A 13,642-nucleotide genomic window follows, 5' to 3' on the forward strand; every position below is an offset into this window, starting at 1 on the left:
CTAATTAGTTCACAGGGTAAGCCTTTCGGCGCTGCAAAGCATTCCTTTAATCCTAAAGATCAACCTAAGGTTCTGCATGAATAATAATGGAATACATTTTTCTTCATATTCAAAGAATATCCAAAGGCACAGGCTCAGGTTACTTCAAGGAGCCAGAAAAACATAATATACCAATAAAAACAATGAATCCAACCTCACATTAACAGCAGTTGGTCCAAGTGAATTTACCAACCCAGTCTCAAATAAAGGGCATGTCTAGTGTGGAAACCTTTTCTGAAATTGCACGACACACAAATTAGATCCGCATGTATGAAACATTTAAAAAAAAAAAACATCGTGGAGCCACACGTCGGCCCCTGAACACACCGAACTGAACTAAAAAACAAGTGAGAGGTTGGTTTGGTTCGACACCTACCTGCCGCCTGCGTAGACCTCAGCTGTGTCAAACAGGTTGACTCCACTCTCATAGGCAATAGTCATTAGCTGCTCTGCAACCTGGCAAGAGGTCAGGACACACACACACACACACACACACACACACACACACACACACACGAAGAGAGGACACAGAAATGTCAGTGTGCTGAAAATCTCATATTTTAAGACACCTGTCGAAACAGAAATCCATGCAAGAGATGTAGCATTTAGCTTATCAATATCTTAAATACAAACATTTGTGTTTCAACAGCTATGGTGTTCCAGGTTTACCAAAAACTTTATCTCTGAAGTAAAACATGGCACACCATGAAAGCTTATATATTGTATTGTTTAACTGTAAGTCAATAGAATAGACACAAAACACCACAGCAACATACAGTAAGGGTGCAAACTCTCTAAGCTACAAGAGGTGAATAAAGGGACAAAAGGCTAAACAACACTAATAATTCACAACAAGGCCTACAACCAATGTGCCATCACACTTAATTGTGAGAATGTTTTAAATGCCGGGATAAAGAGCTGCTATATTTCTGAGGCTGAGCGAGTGCCCAGTTAGAGTCTGTCTCTTTAACACAAATCATTTACTAACCAATACAATGCACTGTACTTTTCATTATATTGCCCTTTTTTTAGTCAGCCAGCTCACGAGAAATAGATTATTATGTGATTGTAGAATATGTGCAGAGTTTTATATTGAATTAGAACTGCCTGCCGAGCGCTCAAATGGCTTTGGAACCTCCCTTTACAACGTCTATTGATGTTAGAAATCAATCCAGCGTTTGAACTGTGATCTCTAGCTCTTTCTGTCCCTTTTCATGTGAACAACTGAGTGCATTTAAACGATTTCACGCCTCCCCTCTCTCTATGATGGCAGACTTTGAGCGCAGACGCTCAGAAAAGCTATGACACTTAAAACTATAGCAAATTGTATTACTGGTTCTGCTGGAGCACAACCCTCCCTAGAGCCCTCAGTTGGGGGCTGGGCTGGCTTATGAAATGCTACATGAACAGCAGTGCAGCATGGCATGGCAGAGCCAAAGAGCGAGTTGTCACACAGAGGTTAAACAGGAGTGCCCTGTGTTGCAAAGGATGCGTTAGACAGTAAATGCTGCAGGGAGCGCAGTACATGTATGTACGATGCCGCAGCACACTCAAGTAGCCTGCTTGAACGCACACACTCAAACATGGCTTGTACTGGACGTCTGTAAAGTACAGACTTAATTGAGCAAGTGGGATCTGTTAAAAAAATGATGTACGGTGGTGTCAACTAATTCCTCTTTAGTTAATAAGTGCTTGTGCTTTACATAAGTGTGTTTGTGGCATATGTACATATTTTTGCAGACATGATGACCATAAATCGTCAGACCGAAATCCAATTTCCCTGTGGTGAGTTTTATAACATGGGGACTTTAAGGGAATTTTCCATCGTCTCCCTGTGGAGCTGTGTGTGTGTGCATGAGTTGAGTTCCTAAACGTGTGCTGACAGAAGGTTGTGCTTTCGCACGTGGCGCTTGTGTGTGTTTGTGTTTACATGTGTGCGTAGAATCTGTCTATCTGCCGTTGTGTATGTGCCTGCAAGTGCTTGTGCAGTAAGTAGATGCGTGTGTGTGTGTGTGTGTGTGTTGCTGTTTCAATGGTGGCAGACAGCGGAGGTGTTGTTTCTAGAAGGATTAGATAATCTCTCTTCTAAGAATCTGTCTCGGCCTTCTATCTGCAACCAGTGCAGACTGGGCAGCAGTCCAAGCCTATGTGTGATGATGATAAAATAATAATACAATTTATTTAATTAGTGTCTTTCAAGACTTTGAAGGAACAACCAAAGTACTGTAATATAGCAAGACAATAAAACTATGCAAAACGAATTTAGATGTAATAAAGCAAAGGCAGAGCAAATGATGCGATTAAAGAAGTAAAATAAAGACGATAAATCATAATTAAAGATTAAAGAAGATACCAAAGTAAAACAATAAAGTGATGACGAGTCAATAAAAATGGGTACCAAAAAGTGAAAGTCAGTAGACTGCTCACATGCGGGGTCTGTGAAAGAAAACTAATAATATTCTAAGTATAACAAGTACTATCTCCAGCATATCTCATCATTATCAGATGCAAATCCACTGCTTTCAGGGACAGTTGAATGGGCAGTGAGGCAGGAAAGTAAAGGACTGAGAAGAATGAGCAGACAGAGCTAGACAACGGAGAGGTGAAAGACAGAAGAGGTCAGTTAAGGAGAAAAAAAGACTTGGAAAAAACAGGGACGACAGAAAATGAACAGCATGTTCTTTCTCCAACTGGTCTCTCTCGCTCTCTCTCTCTCTCTCTGCCGAGCGCACATACAGGGAACAATCTCTTTCACCACCAGTGGAGGGTGATTTTCAATAAAAGTGAAGGAAGGTGGTGCTAAGAGATTTTTTTGCCGAGGTAAGAAAATAGATGGCGGATAAAGAAAAAGTTGGAAGAAAATGGAAAAAGTGATCAAGTGCTGGATGGGCAAGGTAATGGAAATTGGGAGAGAATGTCGGGGCACACACTGTGGGTAATAAGGGCTTTATGAAGACAGACGACGAGACACAGACGAGCAGAAAGTCACATACAGAGAGCCGAGACGAGGGTGATGGAGTCGGATGACTGGCCTTTGCAGATTGCTCATTCCCGATGAGTCTTGTAAGACGGAAGTTCAATCTCTGTCGTGGAGTGCTTAAAGCAACATTTACTAGGTCAGGACGTTTGTGTTGATTATGAAGCATTGCTGCTAATACAGATTTCTGACTTCTGGCCGTTTTGGACGAACTGAATGTTACTAATGGCCCTTCAAGTGGTGCGGTATTTTTGTCTGTCTGTAACGGACAAACTCGTACACATGCAATTCTGCCCTCACCTTCAGAAAAACACTGAGTCACTGTTAAGTTGCAGAAATACATGGGTGGCTACGCTTCAGGCTTCTGTCTTTGTATTATTGTGGGGCACAAAAGGTTTGGTTTCCATACATAGAACAGTGAAAAACAAAAAAACGTTTCATCTCTCACAACCCTAGAATCAAGGCCGTGGTAGCCTCCCACATACTACCCACACGGCCTTGAGATGATTCTATGGCTGCACTGCCTCCTCCCCTCCACACTCCCTACATCAAAGTTCAAATCGACAAGACACACTTTCTTCAATTCACTTTATGATTTATGGATCCACTTTTGGCCTTTTTGAATGAGTAATGTTAACTTGCAGCCCACCAACACTCTTGTGAGCGGTCTGTCTGGGAATGTGTTGCTGTCCAGACAAGTGAAACAAACTTAGTAGCCCTTTGATGAGGCATACTAGTATACATACACCTTTCGATGACCTTATTTTTAAGTGAGAAACCGTCCTCTTACTCGGCATGATACACATTAAGCTAGAACCTGCAGGTGATTAGCTTAGCTTAGCATCAACACTAGAAGTAGGGGGAAATGGCACTTCTAAAGCTCATTAATTTTTACAGCAGTCATTTTGACACACAGGTGTAATTAATAACATAAATTATGTTAATAATTGTTAATTCTGTTAATTACCCTGTTCCATTTAGGTGGGTCAGGGCCCTGGTATTGTGCATGCTGGCTCACCAGAATGACTGTGACACACTAATTAGATAATAATTAATTTGATCAATGACACCTGTGTTTAACCTGCTGAGACGTGTCAAAATGGCCGCTGTGAAAAGGGTCTGTTGGGCTCAGTTATTTCCTGGGATCTACCTCACAGTGACGTCAAGACCTGGGTATTTTTCAACCTTGACTCTATTTTACCATGTTTTTGTGTCTTAACTGCATTTTTTTGTGGTTATTTTTAATGGCAATAATGTGCTGTTGTGTGTCTCTACTGAGAGCTTAAACATCATCTTCAGAACTGAGTCAACAAGGTAAAATAGAAAAACATTTTATCTGAGCCTTTCCCTTATGAATCTCAGTTGTTCAGTGATACCAGTGACATTGAACTGGGGACATTCACAATAGTGGAGAGAAGAGCGGTGCTAAGCTTTGAGCGTACCGTGTGAGTTGATGGCACTAAGCCTTAAGGTAAGTCAAATAATAGTGTCAGCTTATCGGTTTTTCGTGTCTCCTGGGGTGAGATTAGTTCTCCTCCCCTCAATCTAAGTGTGTGCATGTGATGACCAAGACCACAGCAGCAGCATCAGAGCATGTTAAGAGTTCATCAACATGAGTTTAAAGGGGATTTAAGTACAAACACATGTGTTGACCATAAGCATGCCCCTTTTCTATCTTATGTAGCATCAAATTTCAGTCAGTCCCAACAACCTGAATCATCACACCTGAAGTCTTTGTGACGGTTGTCCACCTCTGTCATTACGTCACGTGAGGGAGCTAAGCTATAGGCTAATTGAGCCTTCAGGTATTAGAGCTCGTGGTCCGATCAAGGTTAACTGTGACAACAGCTGTGTGTAAACATTCATTGAAAGAGGAGCGTGAGACCGACAACTGAAAAAAAACGAGGATGAAACACTGAAGGAATCGTTTGCTTATTAATGGTTCAGTCAAAGTCAATTTCATAGCTTGCATTCAGATTACAAAAGAGGCACAAAAATGGTTGGCTTTCAACTTACTCCAATGTAAATAAATCTACGTCACTTTTCCTGAGCCTAATCAAGTAGTTTTGTTGCCTTAACCGAACCAAGTAAACCTAAAAACTAAGTAAACCTACGTTGGAAGTTTATTTTGAAAAGACAGTATGCCTGTAACGAGCTGAGACTGACTAGAGCGTCATAGCTTGACGCTTGGGGCCACTGACCAAGCGTCAGTATTTGACGAGTTGGAAGTGACTCAGGACATTGTTCCTCGGGACCGTCTGTCTGTTGGTGTTGTATCACATGTGTTCACATCAGGAAAACATTAAACTCCACCCACAAGCAAGATTATTTTATATTTAGTCCAAATCAACGGACCTGAGCCCACATGATACGGGGATAAGGTTCTTACAAAGTAAATTTGTATTTAGGAGGCAACAGAGGTAGTTTGTCCTTTGTTAAGAATGTTCTTGTTTACACTTTGTGTTCCATACCAATGGTTTATTACAATATCAAACATTTTCCACAGTGTTTTCTGCCCGGGACACTGGGTAACATGACATCAGGTGTACATGTTTCGATACACAATACATTCAACCCTCTTTATTACATTACTGCATATACACAGTACAACAAAATGTATCAATCAATAAGCAAGAGGCCACTACGATTAAATAAAGGAAAGAAATCATACCTCGTCTGTTATCTGTCCCCCAAACGTCACCCATGTACCTGCACGGAAGAAAAACACATTTCAACGTTAGAAAAGATTTATGTGTGTGTGTGTGTTTAACACCCTAGCATAAACACCACTACAGTAATCCCTGGACTGTGTCACTACACAAGGGAGGCTGTCAAGTTCCCAAGAGAAAAATCTGACCAAGGATCACCTTGAGTTTCTGTTTTCACTGGCATATTTGGAAGGCCGTGTGTGTGTGTGTGTGTGTGTGTGTGTGTGTGTGTGTGTGTGTGTGTGTGTGTGTGTGTGTGTGTGTGTGTGTGTGTGTGTGCGCGTCTGACAACATGCTCCTAATTACACTGCAAACACTGCTGATAAGCCAGACACAAAGCTCAGCCACCTCAACCAGAAGAGACCCTAAATCCTCTGCACACTCTTTCTCTGAATTATGTACGAGGCTTTGTTGTGGCAGGAAACGTTTCAGATTATGTCAAAACTGTTTACAGACATGTCTGCAAACCTTTAAATGCTTATGTGTGTCCTGGGCTGCCTGATAAGATATGAGATAGTCAGTGTTTCAGTGAATTTTAAATTTGGCAGGGGAGACAAGGACATTGTTCGCCACATGAAAATGGAATATATCAGACTTTATTAATACGGTATGATATCGCTCGACAGCGACTGGAATCTTTAGGCCAATATGTGAGAGTTCTGATAACGATATACCAGCCAATGAGCCGACATTATATGTATATACGTATATGTTAACATTCATCTATCATACACTGATGGCAGGGGGCTGCCATGCAAGGGGCCAACCTGCTCATCAGGACCAAAACTAATGCTCATTCACACTCCGATGGCACAGCCGGACTTCTGACTCGCTCTACTTTGAGCCACAGTCGCCCAAAATGACTGATGTCAAACTTGCTTTAATTAAAAACTAACAAAATCAGTTAGCTTTTGTTTTACACATAAAAGAGTTTGATGTTTATCATCTGTGAAAAGGCCATACATTTGCTATATATTGATATCTGGAAAAATATAAATGTGGTTGAGTTATACTGAACAATATATATTTTTTTGTATTAAAATAAACTTGTTAAACTGGGTATAAACATTACTTTAGTACTTAACAAATAGAAGCAGCCATGGCCTTTTAGCCTTGGAGAATTATGCAACTCCTCCAGCTAATAATGTATTCTCTTTTTTGGGGGATATCTATCTATTTATTTATTAATTCCCTTCAGGCCATGATACTGTTTTGACTCCCCATGTAATCCTTCTCACTCAGTCAAAATGTTCACACTACAGTTCTTCCTCTGACGACGTTGACCTCCACGGCTCGACTGTCAGAAAACAGTTGATGTACCGGAGAGACAGGGCGAACATGAAACATCACTTAACCATCTACGCCTTTCAACAGACAGGATGTCAGGATACAACAGAGCTCATTGAGCCATACGTTGCAACACCATCAACTCCACTGAGGTTTAACACACAGATGACACCCTGCGGATGAATTGGATCTTTTGGTGCATAATGATATTATCTTAACTCAGTAGGGAGCAGAAAGCTGCCGTTCTCAACATGCATCACCAGCGGCATCGTAATCGGAGTTGTTTCGGCAGAGCTAGGTGGCTGAAATAACGGTAATCGCTGGTGGGAAAAGTTGCTTTTTTGGACATTGAGCCTCAACTGCACCTCCACTACGGTCATTACCAACTGCCCTGATTATACAGTACGTGCATGATGTCGCATGCATGCAAAGTTTGCCCGTGTAGGTTTCCTTATACGAGGACATGAATGTATCTCCAGTATGGTGAAACGGAAGTCAAGGCTAACGCGGTCCAGCAGCAGCTCAGAGCGAGCGGCTCCGCATGGGAAGAGCTCCCCGCAGAGCTCTAATGTCAAGGCCACCGCTCTTATAGGTTCAACTTCATTTTCCGTTTGATGGACATTAAGGCCCTGTAACTGACAAACGGCTCTTTTTCTTTCTTACTGACAGTTGCAAATGGAAAGTGCCGGAAGTGGCACTTGACGTTGCTATGCAACAATACAAAAATCTAACAACTTGGCCCTTAAAGCTGAAGGGCGTTCAAGTAAAACAGTCAAACTCAAACGAACTCCTGACAAAGAAACTGATGAGGTTGTACCATTTATATAAATGGTACAATCAGGAGGTCATTGTCTGACTTGATTTCAAATCACTTCACTGCCCCCAATGCTTTCCTCTCAGCAACGTTTTTCTACTTTAATAGTGTTCCCAAAGCTGACATGAGCCCAACCGGTCATGGCAGAAGAGAAGGAGAAAAGAAGGGAATGGAAAATGAGAACACGGAGTGAGTAAATGATGATAGAGATTTAGATTTGGCAAGAGGTGTCATTTGTTTTTTTTTTGTTTTTTTTCAGCTTTGCTGTGAATCCTTTTAACCTGATTCTTCAGTCTTGAATCCAGTCTGCGTGCCTGGCAGCGTGATAGATGGCACACACTTAGATGAAACATCTCTCTCTAGTGTCTCAGTTTGACTGACCTCCCAACTCTCTTTTTCAGCATTTTTCAGCTTGTCTGCCTACAGATAGAAAGCATGAGTCATTATTCTTTTGTTGGACTAATTTTCGAGCTCTACATCTCTTAACTGGTTGTGGACGTGGCTTATATTGGGAAAACTGTACCTGCGTGATCTTCTAACGGACACGTTTTCGAACGACTCAAGGAGCTAAAATCAATTATTAATGAATAATGAATGAATCGTGCATATAATAATGATTGTTTTTCTCAGTCTTGCCTCTATTTGATAGCCAAAAGTATATAAAACTAAAGACCATCTTGTGATGGGATCACAGCAGCATGACGCCAAGTAGTGTCTCCAGGCAGGCTGGTCTCATACAGCATTCAAAGCTATAAATATGAAAATATAATGTGCTGTAATTCACACGTGTTATCCATATAATCATGAATGAGGCAGTATAAAGAACGCAATAGCCCACACGGTGTAGGCACGAGGGGCGGAGGAACCCTTACCCCCAACCCTTTCCCTACACCTAACGGAGTCGTTTTCTGTGGATACAGAAGTTTATTATAAAAACACATGTTTGCATGTAACAAGCTGAAAATGACACGTGTTGCTGGCTGTTGTAGGAAAATGTAGGAGTAACTTTTGGTAAGATATCATTCGAATCGTTGTATGACGATACGTTGCTCCAGGATCACATTTTGCACACACACACACACACACACACACACACACACACACACACACACACACACACACACACACACACACACACACACACACACACACACACACACACACACAGTGAAAACAATACCAGCATCGCTGTCGCAGCTGGTAATCAGACCGGAAACATGGGGCAAAAGGACACAAGCTGAAATCGAACCAAGGAGATTGTGGTTGTGCTGTTGCCGATGTGTTCTAAACACTACAACACTAGAATGCCCCATTATCATTAAATTAAAGTATCTAGAATATGTTCTGTTATGCAGAAACCCATTTAAATCTCGTTTGGTAGAAGAACAGTCCCGTAACGTTTTTTAACAGACCACTTTCTATTCCTGAAATGATCAGAGCAAACTGATTTTGCCAGTGTGAGTTAAAGCTTGAAGATCCTGCATGGCACCTTGTATTTTTGTAGAGAATATAGACACAAACACAAAGGAAAAAACTCTCTCTCACACACATGCACACACACGCCATCCTTTGCACCTATTTTCTGTTCAGTTGCATGCCCCCGTCTCCTGTACAGTTTCTTCAAGTTCTATTGACTATTCTACTTCAATCGCCTTCGTCTATACGGTTACATCTATCTGTTTCTGTCTTGTCTACGCTTTCAGCAGCGGCCTACCTGGAGTTCACAAAACAATAACAACCCTTTACAATGTAACACAGCACCAAAATATGTTGGTTTTTTTTTCTCCAACCGGTTGACATAAAAGTGGAAAGAAGGTTTTTGAAAAACAGCATCACAAAGTGCAGCCTCACAAAAGATCAAAGTTGAATCAACTTGTCTCTGACAAAGTATCGACAGAGATAATAAGCCTTAGTATTGGTTGAAAGGCTTCTGCATTTAGTTGCATGATATTTTAGGTCTGTTCAAATTGTTGTTTTCACATGCTGCACAATTCTACTGATCAATACCACAATCATCACAGCTGGACTGATAAAATACAATGTACTGTGTGATTTCAGCAAAACGGAGCAGAACTCTCAGTCTGATGCAACGTCGATGTTTGGAGACAAGCTTCTGTTTCAGCTGCGAACGAGGAGGAATCAAGGTGAACGTCACAATTCACTTCGACTTTTACTTGACTGAGGGTAAAAAGAGTGGGCACCGAAAAAAGAAAGCGATGACAAAGTAACTCAAAGGTTGTCTGCTCGCCTTAGTACTGCGAGGACATGTAATGGCATTAGGATGCTCAGCCACACAGCTGTAGATTTTAACAGATGATGTTAAAGTACAAGTCAAAGTAGAAAACAGATGAGAGGAAAGCAAGTGTAGAAGTAGAGGGAAAGAAGCCGTATAGTACCAGTTGGTCCATTCAGATTCTCCCCTGCACAAAAAACACAGTGAAAACATGCTGAGGTCCGACCTCTTGCTTTCTTTTCAAAACCGCAGGATTTTTCGGGGGAGAACAGTTTTAATAATTCATCAGTCGATAGCACCGCAGCAGCGGAGCAAGCATGCAGGAGCAAATATGGACCTGGACACCGTGTGTGGCATCTGTGAGGGAAAAAATAACTGCTTATGGTTCAGATACTGCTGACCGCAAAACTTCTGCATCGACTTTTTTCGTTTTGTCAGCCAATTAAACGGGTTTGCACATGCAAACACTCTGTTTTTCCAATTTTCACAACCAATTAGCGTCGTTGGAACCAGTGTGTGAGAGTGTGTTGACAGCAAAGTGAAGCCACTGCATAGCTCCCTGCGTTCAGTCTTTTATCTGTTATCAATTAATCCACCATCCGGGCCTCTCTCCTGCGATTATCAGTTTTTTTATTGAAATCAATTCAGTTGCATTTAACTGGTGAGAGGTTTTAACTCTGTGGAAAGAGATTGTGACATTTTCAGATGCGTATAAAGTTAACTGATATTGAATTGTACTCTTCTGGAATGGGAAATTAACTTTGTTTTTTAATTGTTAGTGGAGCGCAAATAACTGATATTGAATTGGCCAAGTATTGGTTTCTCAATGTGAGCTGCTGCCAGGAAAAAGCGGGTGCAGCACAATGCAATAATGTACTGTTATTAATATCAAGGTTGCTGTATATAGCAAATACAACAAAAACAGTTTTTTGATTTTCTCATACATGATAATAAAATATCCTCGGCAAATGTCAAAAGTGTTTTGCTTGCTGTACGGCAAACTGTGTGTGTGTGTGTGTGTGTGTGTGTGTGTGTGTGTGTGTGTGTGTGTGTGTGTGTGTGTGTGTGTGTGTGTGTGTGTGTGTGTGTGTGTGTGTGTGTGTCCTCTTGATCTTGCCTGAGCACAGAACTAACCTCTATCCAACCTCTTTTAACCAAATAACAAGCTGCTCGTACCAGCAGCTGGGCCCTTGGAGAACAATGTGCACGAAGGCAGAAAAGAAAACATGAAGGAGGAAATTGCGAGTCGTGAGTGAAAAATAAACAGCAAGTAAGGAAAGTGAGAAAGGAAAGAAGGCATCTATTCCTCTTGGTTCAATTTCTGTTCTGCTTAAATGTCTCAATGTTTATTTTTCCTCTTCCTGTGCTGACATTAACGGAAGGAGTTGATGAAGAGTTTAGATACAGATGGAGGGATGAGAAGATGGATCAGAGAGGATGAGAGAGAGAAAGCTCAGTTCATAGAGAGAACGACTGAGTGTAAGAGGTGGAGACTCTCAGGACAGATACAAAACTGCCGAGGCAGGAGTCGCACATTTCCTCTCGTTTTTTTTATGTTCACATTTAATGTGTGTCTATGAGTTATAAATATGAGTTAAATATGGCAAGACGTTTATTTCTCCCATTTAAAACGGCGAAGAATAAATGCAGCCAACTAGAAAATGATCTGCTACACTGAACATTATAATAGACAGCAAGTAGTTTATAGCAGAGGAACGTGATAACTCTGCATGTGATTATCTCTTCACTAGAGCCTTATAAATGGGTCGTCAGCTGCTGGCTGATTCTACTGACAACTTACTATTTTTTCATATTGTGCAGCTCATTAAACATATTTAAGTGGTAATGGTTCATTTCATTCACAGCACTGAAACTTTGTCAACTTTTTTCTTAATGAATTGAAAATGTATCTAAATCAGGAAAAAAAAAAAACATTACATAAAGATTAAATTAGCATTAATTCGTACTTAAAGGTCAGAGTTTCACCATCACTGCCTTGCTTAAGAGCACGCTTACGGTCTGCATCCTACATACTGCAGCAATCAATCACTGTCCTCGTAGAAACAAAGTGAAGTAGATGAGAGCCAGTCACTCCGTATGAAGGTCACTCTGCTCCTTTACTGTTGCATAACGTTTGGGTTTTTCAACTGAAACGCATTCTGGTTTCCAGCTTAGTTTCAATGTTTTAAAAGCAGCCTTGGGTCTCAAGTCACGTTGCAGCGAGCAAAGCACTCTAAATGACATTTTTAGGAATCGCCACAGCTACTTTTGCTAAAGTCTGTTTTAATCTAATGTTCTCAAACCGCATATTCCCGTGTATGAAGTGAAGAAATAGGATGTGGGAATTCTGAACAGCAAGCAGCAGCAAGAAGTACTTCCCTTCCACTTAGCACTTAATGTGTATTCATATTAGTGTGTTGCACTTATTGTATTAGTTTGTTTCTGCACTGTACTTTGGCTCTGGTTTATGCTCTTAGAAGCTTGTTTAAAAAAAGGAGATGCACTTATGACTTCTGGTGACTAGTTCTCTTGAATACACTTATTGTAAGTCGCTTTGGATAAAAGCGTCTGCTAAATGACTGTAATGTAATGTAATGTTGTGAAAAAGGAGTCTTAGAACAATTACACTATGGTGTAAATGAAGCCAGTGCAGGTGAGACGGTGTTTCTCTCGGGGGGCATCGTCATGCTGTTGCAGATTGGCTTTTGTGTGAATCCTACGACAGTTACGTCTCCTTCTCCACAAACAGAGACAAATGACTGAATCCCCATTTAACATGACTGAATGTGTGTTTTCTTCATTTTTCAGTCATACATACAAGAGTGTGGGTTCTGCTGAATTCTTCTGTAAATAATGACAGTACGATTGTGAGAATATCTGCACACATGCCCCCCACACACACACACACACACACACAGAGTACATCCTCATCGATCTTGACACTGTTCCTTCAAGTTAAACAGTGAAAGAGCATTTAGCATCCTGCTCTTTGCCCTCCCACTTCCTCCTCTCCCCCTGCCAGCATCATGTCCGCCCTGGGCGCAGCATGTGGCAGGCAGCTGGCATTATGCTGACCTTTTCTGTACCGTGAAGGCTCAGCCATACTGAGTCAGACCTCTCAGTCTACCGTGAACCACCTGGGGCAGCGGCCTGAGACAGAGACGTTACACTCTGAAAAACAAAAGCTCTCCATGGCAAAAAAAAAAAAAAGCTTGTCTCTATGTAATCTACGACACCTCTTGGTTCAACTTCACAAAGCTATTCAGCCAGCTCAGACACTTTTCATATTGAAAGGTCCCTGGTGACCCCTGCACAGACAGATCATCATCATCTCAACGATACCGTGCTGGGTAAAGCAATGCAAAACACAATTAGAACCAGACAAAAAAAGCACAATTTTGGCGTTTCTCAAGTTAACCATTAAACATCAATTCCACATAATTAGGATGAATGTAAATACCCTGCTTTGAATTATAAGTTGTGTCTGCAATAGATATTCTACAAAAATGTGTCTATCTACCAGTTAACAATTCTTAAAATTACATCTACTCCTAAAAAGCACAGATGAACTGCTGCAGCAGATA

The 13,642-nt window shown here is 41.2% G+C and overlaps 1 protein-coding gene across 1 annotated transcript in view; it reads right to left on the reverse strand.

The window, feature by feature from the left end:
* The window catches only part of kcnab1a (potassium voltage-gated channel subfamily A regulatory beta subunit 1a), a gene marked incomplete at its 5' end in the record, with an annotated part of 78,382 nt that overhangs the window by 9,521 nt on the left and 55,219 nt on the right, over positions 1 to 13,642 (reverse strand). Inside the window, 2 exon segments of the mRNA XM_079166841.1 lie at positions 416 to 495; positions 5,688 to 5,725. Coding sequence (XP_079022967.1) covers positions 416 to 495; positions 5,688 to 5,725 — 118 coding nt within the window.

This window comes from Pholis gunnellus (genome assembly GCF_910591455.1).
Source record: "Pholis gunnellus genome assembly, chromosome: 9".
Taxonomy (NCBI): domain Eukaryota; kingdom Metazoa; phylum Chordata; class Actinopteri; order Perciformes; family Pholidae; genus Pholis; species Pholis gunnellus.